Below are 12,456 nucleotides of genomic sequence, written 5' to 3'. Positions count from 1 at the left end.
GCTTGCGGAAAGGGAAATAACATCCACGCATAGCGGGAACGTTGAGAACTAGATTGTTTGAAGCTCCAGGATGGAATTGGTTCTTTAACATAATTGATCACTATGTTTAAAACTACCGAAACCTCATGGAGAATCTACACACGTGAAACTCAACGCTCCTGACTTGTGAGGAGGTTACACACCTACCCGCATCATACCCAAAGATAAAGCAGAAAAGTCGGGAATTTCTGCACGTGACATTAGGGAAACCGCGGGAAGAATCCCCACGGACAACCTAAAAACTAAATCCTTTTCAAAACCCCTTGCTTAAGTCCAAAGTTCACCTCACTTATTAACAATTCATGAGAAGAACATTGGACTGGGGGGACTTGAAGAGGTAGGTCCCAGCAGAGCCCAGTTGGACCCGCAAGACTCACCTTGAAGAGGGACGTCTGCGCAAGGACCAACTGGTTCCGCAGGACCCACCATGCTCAGAGATGAAGACCTTACGCGCAGTACGCCAGCTGTTCCCGCAGGGAAAGCCTCCCAATGGTGAAGTACCCCGCCTGTCCCCGCAGCTGCGGATACAAGCCATCAGGGAAGGCTACCCGCACTAATAGCAAGGCTACACGCACAAGGCACTAACTCTCAATAATTCAGTGTCACCTGAAGAAATGAGCAAGGCGGGAATACTCCCGCCCAAATGAGCCAGTCCGTATGCTTCTGGAAGATCTTTTGTACTATACCTGCCAAGGTATGGACAAAATAGACAAAATCTGACCAAAGCAGCCCATGAACCAATCACAGGGTGACAGCTCACCGACAACAGTACGAGGAGCATGCTCTAGTACTGTTTGTCACTATTAGCCGCTGCCTACTCACCAACCCTTGTCGTGGCACGCACATAGCCTGCAGTTGGTGGAAAGGGAACAGTACACAGCCGGCCTTGTCACTATCAGCCGCTGCCTACCCACCAACCAGCATGGCACGTGCGTAGCCCATAGTTGGTAGAACAGGAATATTATACAGCTGGCTGTACCTGCTTGGAAACCTACATTCGGCTATAAATACTCCAACATCTTGGAACGGTAGGGGATCTGGTATTTTACCTTCACTAGCTATTTCTCTCAATATACACTTATATTCAGAGCAATCTAGTCTGATTCTCACGCCGGAGGTTGGTCACAAGGAGGAACCCCCCCCCCCCCTTCTCAGTGACGAGCTCACGGTGTCTGTTTTGCAGGTCATCTGAAGAACATCCTTCTTTGCCGGACCTAACCCTCGTGGGAAACATTACTTAACCCCCAGATTATCCGTAATCTGCCCGGGGTTTCTTAGTGTTTCTTCATAAGGATTTACAAGAGACAAAACAACCTTGAAGGGGTTAATACTTTAATACATAACATATTTGCACCTCATAGCGTAATTTGCCGTCGAGTGTTACATTAATCCTCCATCACGAAAACCCACAAATCAAACAACCCTCTTTTATTCACATAATAATAATATTATTATTATTATTAGGTCAATCAATTCAATTCAAATCAACTTCTCTATACGTTCACTCAACTCTTCGTCAATTACCCATCTGTTTCTTCCTGCATACAATTCCAGCTGCAACAACTAATTAATAAGCAAGATCAATAATCAATGGGTGTTCCGGCGTTTTACCGGTGGCTAGCTGACCGATACCCTCGATCGATATCAGACGTCGTGGAGGAAGAACTAATTAATGGGTCTCAGTTGTTGAAATCCAACCCTAATAACATCGAATTTGATAATCTCTACTTGGATATGAATGGAATTATTCACCCCTGCTTTCACCCTGAAGGAAAGGTATTTAGTTATTGATTTCGTGTAGAAAATTAGGGTTTTTTAAGCTTAAAGTTTTGAATTTTGTGTTTCAAAGTATTTTAGGTTTTCGGGTTTGTTTGAGCTGTATGGGATAAGATTTGATGTGGGTTAGTGTTATTTAGTTATATAATTCAAATTTTATTGTGTAAAATAAAAATAAAAATTAATGTGATATTTTTTTATAAAGTTTGATGCTTTTGGTGCAAGGATATTAATGGAATAGTGATTTTTAATGCTAACTAATTTGCAGAAACTTGGGTTGTAGGAAAAGTTAAAAATAGAATGCATTAATTGGTAGGATGGTTCTTTGAACTTTGCATCTTCTGTTTTATGCATTTTGCATATCGACGCAAAATCTTTATATTCATAATTGTGTTCTACGCCGTTAAAGTTTTAAATATTAGGCTCTTTTTAAATTATGGTGTTTTATTCGACTTAATTTAACTTTGAATTATTGATGAAATTGCACTCCTTTGTAATGCAGCCGCCTCCTGCTACATATGATGAAGTATTTAAGTTAATATTTGACTACATTGACCATCTTTTTTCACTGGTCCGCCCAAGAAAAATTCTTTATATGGCAATAGGTAAAGCCGTCAAGTTTCCCTTTTTAAATCAGTTTCTAAAGTCGAACCAATAATCAGCTGTATGCACATCTATGCAGACGGTGTGGCTCCTAGAGCCAAAATGAATCAACAACGCTCTCGACGGTTCAGGGCTGCTAAAGACGCTGCAGAAGCCGTGAGTTTCTTTTTCTTTCTTTTCATTATTTTTTGTGAAGGCTAAGATATTAATTAAAAGGTTAACTTGATTAATTTTTCTCATTTAGGAAGCGGAAGAAGAGAGATTGAGAATTGAATTTGAAGCTCAGGGAGCCGCGCTCGCGCCAAAAGAGAAACTTGAAACATGTGATTCGAATGTTATCACACCTGGCACTGAGTTTATGTCTGTGTTATCTGTAGCTCTTCAGTATTATATACAATGTAGATTGAATCACAATCCCGGTTGGCAGTATACCAAGGTTTATTGAGAATCCTACATCTTATTGTTCTTAGAATTATAATTTTTTCTTTTTTAATTTTTATTTTATTTGAAGGTGATTCTTTCTGACTCGAATGTTCCTGGCGAGGGAGAGCACAAAGTCATGTCGTTCATTCGGTTACAACGTAACCTTCCCGGTTTTGATCCAAACACTCGGCACTGCCTCTACGGATTGGTGAGTGTTAAGACAAATATAGTAGTATAATAATATCGGGCTTTCATATGTAATAGTATTGCTAATATTTGGTTCCTTGGTCATTTATTACTATAGTTAAATCGATAAGGTGACATGCCATAATGGGTTCAGATAAAAACAGAATAACACAGGCCATAATAGTACCACACACATTTCTTTATACAGTTTTTTGTTTTTATGTTTTAACTGACGTGTAACATATAATTTCACAAACTGTATTATATTACAGTAATAATCTAGCTTTATTAAATATCTCGACATAAAAAGTTTGTATGCGTCTTTTTGCTGTTCAAACACAAGAAATAAAGGAGGTTGTATACATTTAATACACTTCAAATGAGTTTACGACAATTCAACCCATTTGACATGCTCGACAAAAAGTGTAACTCATATCCACCTAGCTGTAGTTAAACGTGTCAAAATGTCCATCTGCCAGCTCATCACTAACATGGCTTATTTTGATAGGATGCAGATCTTATTATGTTGGCTCTAGCAACCCATGAGGTTCACTTCTCAATATTGAGGGAGGTTAGTAAACAATGTATTATTGTGTGCTATCACTTAGATAACCGTCTTTCAGACCAATGGAAGTGAATTTAACCTTTCTTGTTTCACAGGTGATCACACTGCCAGGTCAGCAGGAGAAGTGTTTCCAATGCGGTCAAGTAGGTCACCTGGCTGCTGAGTGTCGCGGTCTCGTAAATGGAAAGCCAGCAAATGATATCCCAATTCACAAAAAGAAATATCAGGTTAAGTAACTGTCACCTTAATTTAATTTCATTTTGGAATTATTGGATTTATTGCCTCATTATATATTCCAATTTTTTGTTAGCAGTTTCTCAACATCTGGGTTTTACGAGAATATTTGCAATATGATTTAGAGATTCCAAATCCGCCTTTTGAGGTCAATTTGGAAAGACTGGTGGATGATTTTGTATTTCTTTGCTTTTTTGTGGGCAATGATTTTCTTCCTCATATGCCGACATTAGAGATTCGGGAGGTATGGATGTGTATATAATATATTAAATAAAAGTTATATAAATAGTATGCTTGTTTATTGTTGAGTTTTTTTCCCCCTGTTTTTGCTAATGTAGGGTGCTATAAATTTGCTGATGCAAGTTTATAGAAGAGAGTTTTCTGCAATGGGTGGTTATCTTACTGACTCAGGGGAGGTAATTATGCTTTGTTTTGGTGGTTAAACTTATGTTCCTGTTGAGTTATTTTTATATTTACTTTCTGGAGTTTTTAGTGTATGATGTTTATGATTTTGTACCTTAGTTTTTGATTTCTTTTGCGTTTTCAATTTCAGGTCTTGCTGGACAGAGTTGAACAATTTATTCAAGCGGTTGCAATTCATGAAGACCAAATATTTCAAAAGCGGGCCCACATACAAAAGGTGAATCAGTATAGCAAATTTGTTATGTTTTTCTATCGTCTCAATTGGTTTAATGCATATATTTGTATTTAAGTCACATATGGCACTAAAAATATTATTCAGTCTAATTTAATTAATTTTATTGATTTTTGTTTGCTGATTGTAATAATGGTTGGATATCATGCTGTTATTTAATTCAGGCATACGAGAACAGGACAAGACAAGAGGCTGATGAGGCGCCCGCAGCTCCAGTGGTCGACAAGGTACAATAAATTTTCTGCAATTAATGTTATGTTATGTTTTAGAGGGAATTTCATATACACCTCTCTTAAAATTGGAAATGTCATATATACCCCTCTCAAAGCATGTTTTGGATGCATACCATATTTTCAAATTTAAGAGGCGTACCTTTTTGGTTTGTTGGTGCTAATTAGTCTAGTTCATTGTCTCTTTATTCACTGATGCAATATTCTAAATTTTGTCTTTTAAAAATTCAGATTAAACTGGGAGAACCTGGGTACAAAGAAAGGTATTATAGTGAGAAGTTAAATTTGACCAATCCGAAGGAAATCGAAGAGGTTAAAAGGCAAATGGTGAGTTTCATTTTTTTCTAATATATTACAAACTGTAATTGTAGCCTGTATCCTTTTTAACCATAATTTACTTATGCAGGTATTGAATTATGTGGAAGGGTTATGTTGGGTTTGCCGGTATTATTATCAGGGCGTTTGTTCTTGGCAATGGTACATCTAAAATATTCAAGCAAAGAAAAATAAAGCCACTAATTAACATCATTTGTATTATTATATATAACTGTGTGACCTTGTGCAGGTATTATCCATATCATTATGCTCCATTTGCCTCTGATCTTAAAGATTTGGCTGATTTGGAAATTACGTTTTTCTTGGGAGAGCCATTTAAACCATTTGATCAGCTTATGGGAACCCTACCTGCTGCAAGGTATTTATTTTGTCTATAATTATCTTTTCTAATTAGTTTTTGTTATTAATTATCGGTTTATCTTATTTATACATTATTTGGTGTTACAGTGCAAATGCTCTGCCTGAAAATTACAGAAAATTGATGACTGATCCATCATCACCTATTATTGACTTCTATCCTGTTGGTAAAATTTTATTAACCTTTCAACTCTTTTGTCAATGTAAATGATACAAGAAAGTTGATTAAAAAATGAATGATACATGTAGATTTTGCAATTGACATGAATGGAAAGCGTTTTTCATGGCAGGTAATATCGCGTTTCTCAAACACTCTTTGTTACCGTGATATCTATTTATTTGTTTATTTATTTTAACAATGTTATGAAAACAGGGTATAGCCAAATTGCCATTTATTGATGAAAATAAGTTACTCACTGAAACAAGAAAGCTTGAAGCCACTTTAACAGTTCGGTATTTTGCTGCATTTCAAAATTTTATATATTTCTGAATATAATAGAGCAACACAGAGTTCTTTATATACACATATTAAGATAAGATATGCCTTATTATACACTTAGCTTCCTATTGTTTTCGTTGAACTTTTAATATGTATTATTGGTTAATACTCACTATGGATTTTTCTTCCAGGCTGAAGAGCAAGCTCGGAATAGTGTTTTTTGTGATTTATTATACGTATCTCCACTTAACAGCCTGTCCCCGCAAATTAGTGCATACTACCACTATTTCTATCATATGCAAATGCAAATGCATATGCACCCGAGTCAGATACCTATGTGGCCAATTGACGTGAATGCTAGGTTGGTTATTTCTGTTTTATACTTTACACTTATTTTTTTCAAAATATAACCTATTTAAGTTTCAATATCTTTATTAAACTTATTCAGTGGCGGTATGAACGGCTACTTGTGGCTGTCCGGTAGAAATGGTTGGCAAATGATTCTGACTTCCCCTATTTCTGGTCTGGAGGATGTTATGGACAACCAAGTTCTGTAAGTTCCTTTTTATTGGCTTATGATTATTAAACTTTAGAATTAATTGCATGAATAGTCCCTGGTTTGACCATGTCGCAACTTTAGTCCTCAAGTTTCAAAATTTACAACTTTAGACCATCTTGCACGAGTGTAACATAAATATTCCCTGCAATGGCCGGACGTTAAGTCTGTGAAATGACCCAAAACCCCTTAACATACAACAATAAATTAAAATAAAAAATAAAATATGGCCCCACCCCACTGCGTTAGGTTTCTTTTAATATAAGAGCATTTTTGTCATATTAGAAAAACGGAACAAGTTTACTTCCATCCATTTCAGGGAACAATGTTAGTGCAACCAGTTGGTCTAAAGTTATAATTTTTGAAATATAGGGACTAACGTTTTTTAGACATGGACCTGCTTATTTAATTTAAACTCTTTTTTAACCAATATTTGTTTTGCAGAAACATTGCTTATATAAACCCAGCCCCACATAAGCACATTCCAGAACCTCCTAGAGTAGTAAACATGCCAAAGAAGGTTTGTGTGTTTTTTCCTGCTAATTGGATATAAAAGCTATGATTTTAATCTTACTAGTGATGGACATAGTTTGATTAAATTTGGATAAAGTGTTGTATGTTGACTTCTAATCCGTATGTTTTTTTTTTTGCATCAATGCTGCAGATTTTAAAACCTGTTGATATTAAACCTTTGCCTATTCTATGGCATGAAGACAATAGTGGTCGTCGCCCGCAAGGCGGTTATAATAACAGTTATAATAACAGGTACACATGCGCCTCTGTTTCTCTCACTCCTCACGCATACACTGAAACCCTAGATAAACCTATGTGACAATGTACTTGAACCGGTCTTTTAACTTTTGTTGACTTTTGGGCAGAAACTGGTTTTGACTTTTGTTGACCCAAATCGGCACTGATTGGTACACCTATAAATATACTTATGAATGTACCAGATACTCAGATAGGGTTATGATTTATCTCATATGGGCCAAATTCCCAAAGAAAATGTTGGTAAATGTATTTAAAAACTTATTCTTAATGCACACAACCTTCTAAATCAATATATAAAAAACCTATTTTTATAACAATATGATTTTCTAGCCATTACGCACAAATTGTTTATAATTTTTCTTTTTAAAATAAAAAACAAAAGTTCTAGTAGTAGCCCAACTAAGTAGACATTCGTGTTCAGACGAGAAATACAATCATTCTAAATCCAACATAACTGTAATCTTTATAAGAAGAGTTTATATTCTTTTATTCCAAACAATCACACACAAACCCTCGTTTTTCATTTTTTTAATATTCAGGCCACAGGTGCCGGGAGCAATACATGGAAACATGTTAGGAGAAGCCGCTCATCGTCTTTTGAACAACTCATTAAACATCAAACCCAACTCGCCCGGGTTCTATGACCAATCACAGTACCGAAATTACCCACCCAACAATCTTCAACATAGGCCCAGGTCCTCTGGGCCATCGGGCTACGGAAGAAATTACAACGATGATCCAAATTATTACAACGGATACCCGAATCCTCGAGGCCCAATGCCCAAGCCCAGATTCGGGCCCACCCCTCCTAATCAGTTTCAACCCAATAGGCCCAGTTTTAAACAGCAAGAAAGTTACACATATCAGAACCAGTACCAAGACATAACAAATGGCATGGCTGGTTTATCCATGGAAGGTGGGCCCCGGAGTAGACAATACCCTGCTAGGATGGCGCAACCGAACCCACGTAACCAGACCGTTGGTAACTTACCGACTCCACCGCCTACATGGATTGGTAGACCGACAGTGGATGAAAATCAACAAGTAAAGAATGCTTATCAAATCAAGACTCGTGTTTCACAAAATTCTGATTCTTGAATACAAAATAAAGATTCTTGGTACCGGGAGTGTGTATCAAATCAAGACTCGGAGTGTGTATCAAATCAAGACTCGTGTTCACAGAATTATTATTCATGATTAGAGGTTTGTTTTCTTTTGTCAATATGACAGGATTTAGTTATGGTTACAAAAGGATAGAGAAAGTTAGTTACTTGGTTTGGCGTACCTCTGCTAATGTTCACGAGGTTGCTGAAAACTGTTGTACGTTTTATTTATTTCTTGAATTGTACTTTGTTCATTTCATTGTTTTTCGTATATCGGATTCAGTTTGTATTAGAGTTTACAATAAACTATGACTCCTTATCATTATCTAATAATATATTAATCGTTCCAGTTTGCATATATATCAAACTTGTATTTCAATTAGGAGATAAGATTGATATTCTTTATGTATTTATATCTCATTGAATGAATGAAGAAGTAGATGAACGATTATCATAATTTCACATGGTATCAGAGCGGGTAATCCTGCTCTTCAAATCATAGAAACCACCTCGCCGTCGAGATAGCCGAACACAAAGATGATGAGCAGCAACGAACCATCGCTGCTATGAAGAAACCACAATTCGATCCCACTGCTTTCCAACCCACCACACAGGCACGTCATGACGGGTCACCTGTGGAACAGAAGTATCGAGGTGGTCAAAGGGATGTAAAGCGAAACGTTAACGGTGAGGTCGAACGTTGTTCCCACTGTGGAAAAATTGGGCATGGACAAGAAGGTTGTTTTAAAAAAAATAGGCTACCCAAATTGGTGGCCAGGAAAGACGAGACGGGGAAAGGACAAGCAGAAGGTTGCTTGCATAATTAACACCGAACCAAAATCGGTCGCTGGTCTATCAGAAGAACAATATCAATCATTGCTCAAATACTTCACCGAAGCCAAGGATACGTCTCAAGGTGATAAAATTCCTAGGGCCAACAACATGGCAGGTATGTTAAGTCAAAGCGGTGATTGGATTATAGACTCCGGGTCAACAGAACACATAGTCCATGATGTACGTTTTCTTGATGGCTATACTGAGGTTGTGAATGGAACGCCCGTTGTCATTCCCAACGGAGATAGCATTTCGGTTAAAGCCAAAGGAAATTGTACTATAATGAATGGCCCCAAAATTAAAGAAGTGTTGTACATACCAGATTTTAACTGCAACTTGCTTTCCGTTAGTCGATTGGCTAAAGACTTGCAGTGTTCTGTTTGTTTTCTCCCGGATTTTTGTTTCATGCAAGACTTACGCTCGAGGAACCTGATTGGTGTGGGTAAATGTGTGGATGGACTTTATCGAATGGGCATGGTGGTAAGAGAGAAAAGAGCCATGATGTCAAAGACTAATGCAGAGGTATTGCATAAAAGACTCGGTCATGCCTCATTTGATAAGTTACGTCGAGTAAGTTTTCTTGATAGTATTCCTTTCAATTTCAAAGATGGTGCATGTGATTCTTGTAATAAGGCTAAGCACAAACGTTCACCGTTTCCTAAAAGCTTTATAAAAACAAGTGCGTGTTTTGATTTAATTCATTGTGATATATGGGGAAAATATCGGAGACCCTCCACTACACTTACAAATTTCTTTTTTACAATAGTTGATGACTTTAGTAGAGCCGTTTGGGTTTTTCTCATTAAACACAAAAGTGATGCAAGCGATTGTTTGATAAATTTTCAAAAAATGGTGAAAACCCAATTTGGAGTCTTGATCAAAGGGATACGTTGTGACAATGGAGGGGAATTTACTTCTAACCGAATGATGAGTTTCTATGCTCAAGAGGGCATTTTATTAGAAACTACATGTCCACACACCCCACAACAAAATGGGGTGGTGGAGCGAAAACATCGTCACCTACTCGAGACGCCCCGTGCACTCATGTTTCAAGCTAGCTTACCGAAAAGGTTTTGGGGAGAATGTGTGCAAGCTGCCACCTACATAATTAATCGGTTGCCCTCAAAAGCTATCGGCAACAAAACTCCATATGAGGTAATTTTCAACAAAAATGCAAATTACACCCAAATGAAAGTTATAATAGGGTGTTTGGTATATTACCGAAACACAGAGACAGGGGGAGACAAGTTCGAACCAAGGGGGAGACCGGGTGTTTTTTTGGGTTACCCTCAAGGAACAAAAGGATACAAAAAAATTTATGACGTAGAAAATGGAAAATTGGTAATATCTCGTGATGTTAGGTTCTTCGAGAATGAATTTCCCTTTGCAAAAATCAAGGCAGAAGTGGCAGACCCTTCCATATGAAAATGAGGACATGGGTTGTTATGACCCACCAATCCAGCATGTCACTAATCAAAGTCAAGAACCAGATGAGTCTCATTCAACACAAACAGAACGATATGAGTCTCATTTTGAACATGAAAATGGCGAACCCCATGTGACACCATCTGGGGGTCAAACTGCCCCGGAACAAGCCTCATTAAACACTGAACCTGGTCCTGAAGCCCAATCCGAAAATGAAACCGTCTCAATTAATCAAGATTTTGATCAGCCACGAGAGAAACGAACGCGTATGCCACCGAAAAAGTTCGAAGACTTTGAAGTCTGTCTACCACCATCCATCGATCACACACGCCCCGCACAAGATCAGCGTTCGTCAACAGTACATCCCCTTGCTCACTACATTTCATATGATAAAGTTTTCTAATTCACATAAAGCTTTTTTGGCGGCCATCACCTCAAACGATGAGCCGAAAACTTTTCATAAAGCCATGCAGGATCAACGCTGGGTAGAAGCAATGAAAAAAGAAATTCAAGCTCTTGAAGAAAATGAGACGTGGACGCTTGAATATTTACCAGATGGAAAGCGAGCCATCGATTCAAAATGGATCTATAGGATAAAATATAATCCGAATGGTGAAATTGAACGCTATAAAGCACGTCTCGTAGCGAAAGGTTTCACTCAAATGGAGGGAGTCGACTTTCATGACACGTTTGCTCCGGTAGCTAAACTAGTTACTGTTAGATGCCTACTTACATTTGCCACCAAGAAAAACTGGATAATCCACCAGCTTGACGTAAATAATGCTTTCCTTCATGGGGATTTAGAGGAAGAAGTTTATATGAAGATTCCACAAGGGTTTTCAAGGAAAGAAGATACTCGAGTTTGCCGCCTTCGAAAATCACTTTACGGGCTTAAACAAGCTTCACGAAACTGGTATCACAAATTTACAAATGCTCTTCTTAAAATTGGTTTTTGTCAATCTAAAGCTGATCACTCGTTGTTCACATTCAAGTCAAATGAGTTGTTTGTGGCCATTCTCATTTACGTAGATGATGTCATCATCACCGGAAACCATTTTGATAAAGTACAACAAACAAAGGTATACCTTGACAACCGATTCACCATCAAGGGATCTCGGTCCTTTAAAGTATTTTTTGGGGATTGAGGTGGCAAGGACGCGCGATGGCTTAGTTTTGAGCCAACAGAAATATACTCTAGACATTCTCGAAGACAGTGGAATGACTGGATGTCGACCTAGTCCTTTTCCTATGGAACAAACCCTCAAATTGGATCATTGTGTTGAAAGTGAAAAGGTGGATGCTCACCAATTTAGACGTCTTGTTGGAAGACTTTTGTATCTCCAGGTGACTCGACCAGATATAGCGTATTCTGTAAATATTTTAAGTCAGTTCATATCTGACCCTCGACATGAACACATGGAGGCCGCTTACCGAATCCTTCGGTATCTAAAAACAACACCTGGTCAGGGAATTTTTCTGCTGAAAGAGGGTGATTTGAAGTTAGTTGCTTATTGTGATGCTGACTGGTTATGTTGCACATTTACTAGACGGTCACGAACCGGTTATTTACTCCAACTAGAAGGAGCTCCCGTGTCTTGGGAAACCAAGAAACAGTCTGTCGTCTCACGTTCTTCCGCTGAAGCAGAGTATCGAGCTATGGGAACTACTGTCAGTGAAGTATTATGGGTCAGATGGTTACTCAAAGATTTGTTTGTAACACTCACCGATCCCACTCCTTTGTTTTGTGACAACTTGGCAGCTCAACACATAGCTAACAACCCGGTTTTCCATGAGCGAACTAAGCATGTTGAGATGGATTGTTGTTTCGTTCGTGAAAGAGTTGAGTCCAAAGATATTGTTCCTCTTCATATTGATTCCAAACAACAAATAGCAGATCTATTTACTAAACCGTTGGGTGCTCAAC

The 12,456-nt window shown here is 38.0% G+C and overlaps 1 protein-coding gene across 1 annotated transcript; it reads left to right on the top strand.

The window, feature by feature from the left end:
- The first annotated feature begins 1,387 nt into the window (after positions 1 to 1,387).
- On the top strand, positions 1,388 to 8,313 carry LOC143537556 (5'-3' exoribonuclease 4). Its single transcript, XM_077031304.1, has 22 exons — positions 1,388 to 1,815; positions 2,318 to 2,420; positions 2,498 to 2,574; positions 2,663 to 2,854; positions 2,930 to 3,049; positions 3,536 to 3,598; positions 3,688 to 3,819; positions 3,906 to 4,070; positions 4,165 to 4,242; positions 4,380 to 4,466; positions 4,646 to 4,708; positions 4,943 to 5,038; positions 5,118 to 5,188; positions 5,277 to 5,405; positions 5,495 to 5,571; positions 5,654 to 5,694; positions 5,778 to 5,852; positions 6,035 to 6,204; positions 6,292 to 6,396; positions 6,844 to 6,919; positions 7,064 to 7,164; positions 7,710 to 8,313. The coding sequence occupies exons 1-22, from the start codon at positions 1,630 to 1,632 to the stop codon at positions 8,266 to 8,268; spliced, it is 2,766 nt and encodes a 921-aa protein (XP_076887419.1). The 5' UTR covers positions 1,388 to 1,629; the 3' UTR covers positions 8,269 to 8,313.
- Positions 8,314 to 12,456: the final 4,143 nt, after the last annotated feature.

This window comes from Bidens hawaiensis, unplaced genomic scaffold (genome assembly GCF_021521415.1).
Source record: "Bidens hawaiensis isolate Kalapana, Puna unplaced genomic scaffold, B.hawaiensis_p1.1 tig00011228_1, whole genome shotgun sequence".
NCBI classification, from domain to species: Eukaryota; Viridiplantae; Streptophyta; class Magnoliopsida; order Asterales; family Asteraceae; genus Bidens; species Bidens hawaiensis.
Note: the sequence above shows the minus strand (reverse complement) of the source record. Positions and strands in the feature narration are given on the sequence as shown.

Bases quoted from the DNA above. Each gene is read 5' to 3' on its own strand.
- LOC143537556 (XM_077031304.1), top strand. From the start codon at position 1,630: ATGGGTGTTCCGGCGTTTTACCGGTGGCTAGCTGACCGATACCCTCGA. The intron at 1,816-2,317 runs GTATTTAGTTAT...TTTGTAATGCAG, and splicing joins GCTTTCACCCTGAAGGAAAG to CCGCCTCCTGCTACATATGA. The intron at 6,920-7,063 runs GTTTGTGTGTTT...TCAATGCTGCAG, and splicing joins TAGTAAACATGCCAAAGAAG to ATTTTAAAACCTGTTGATAT.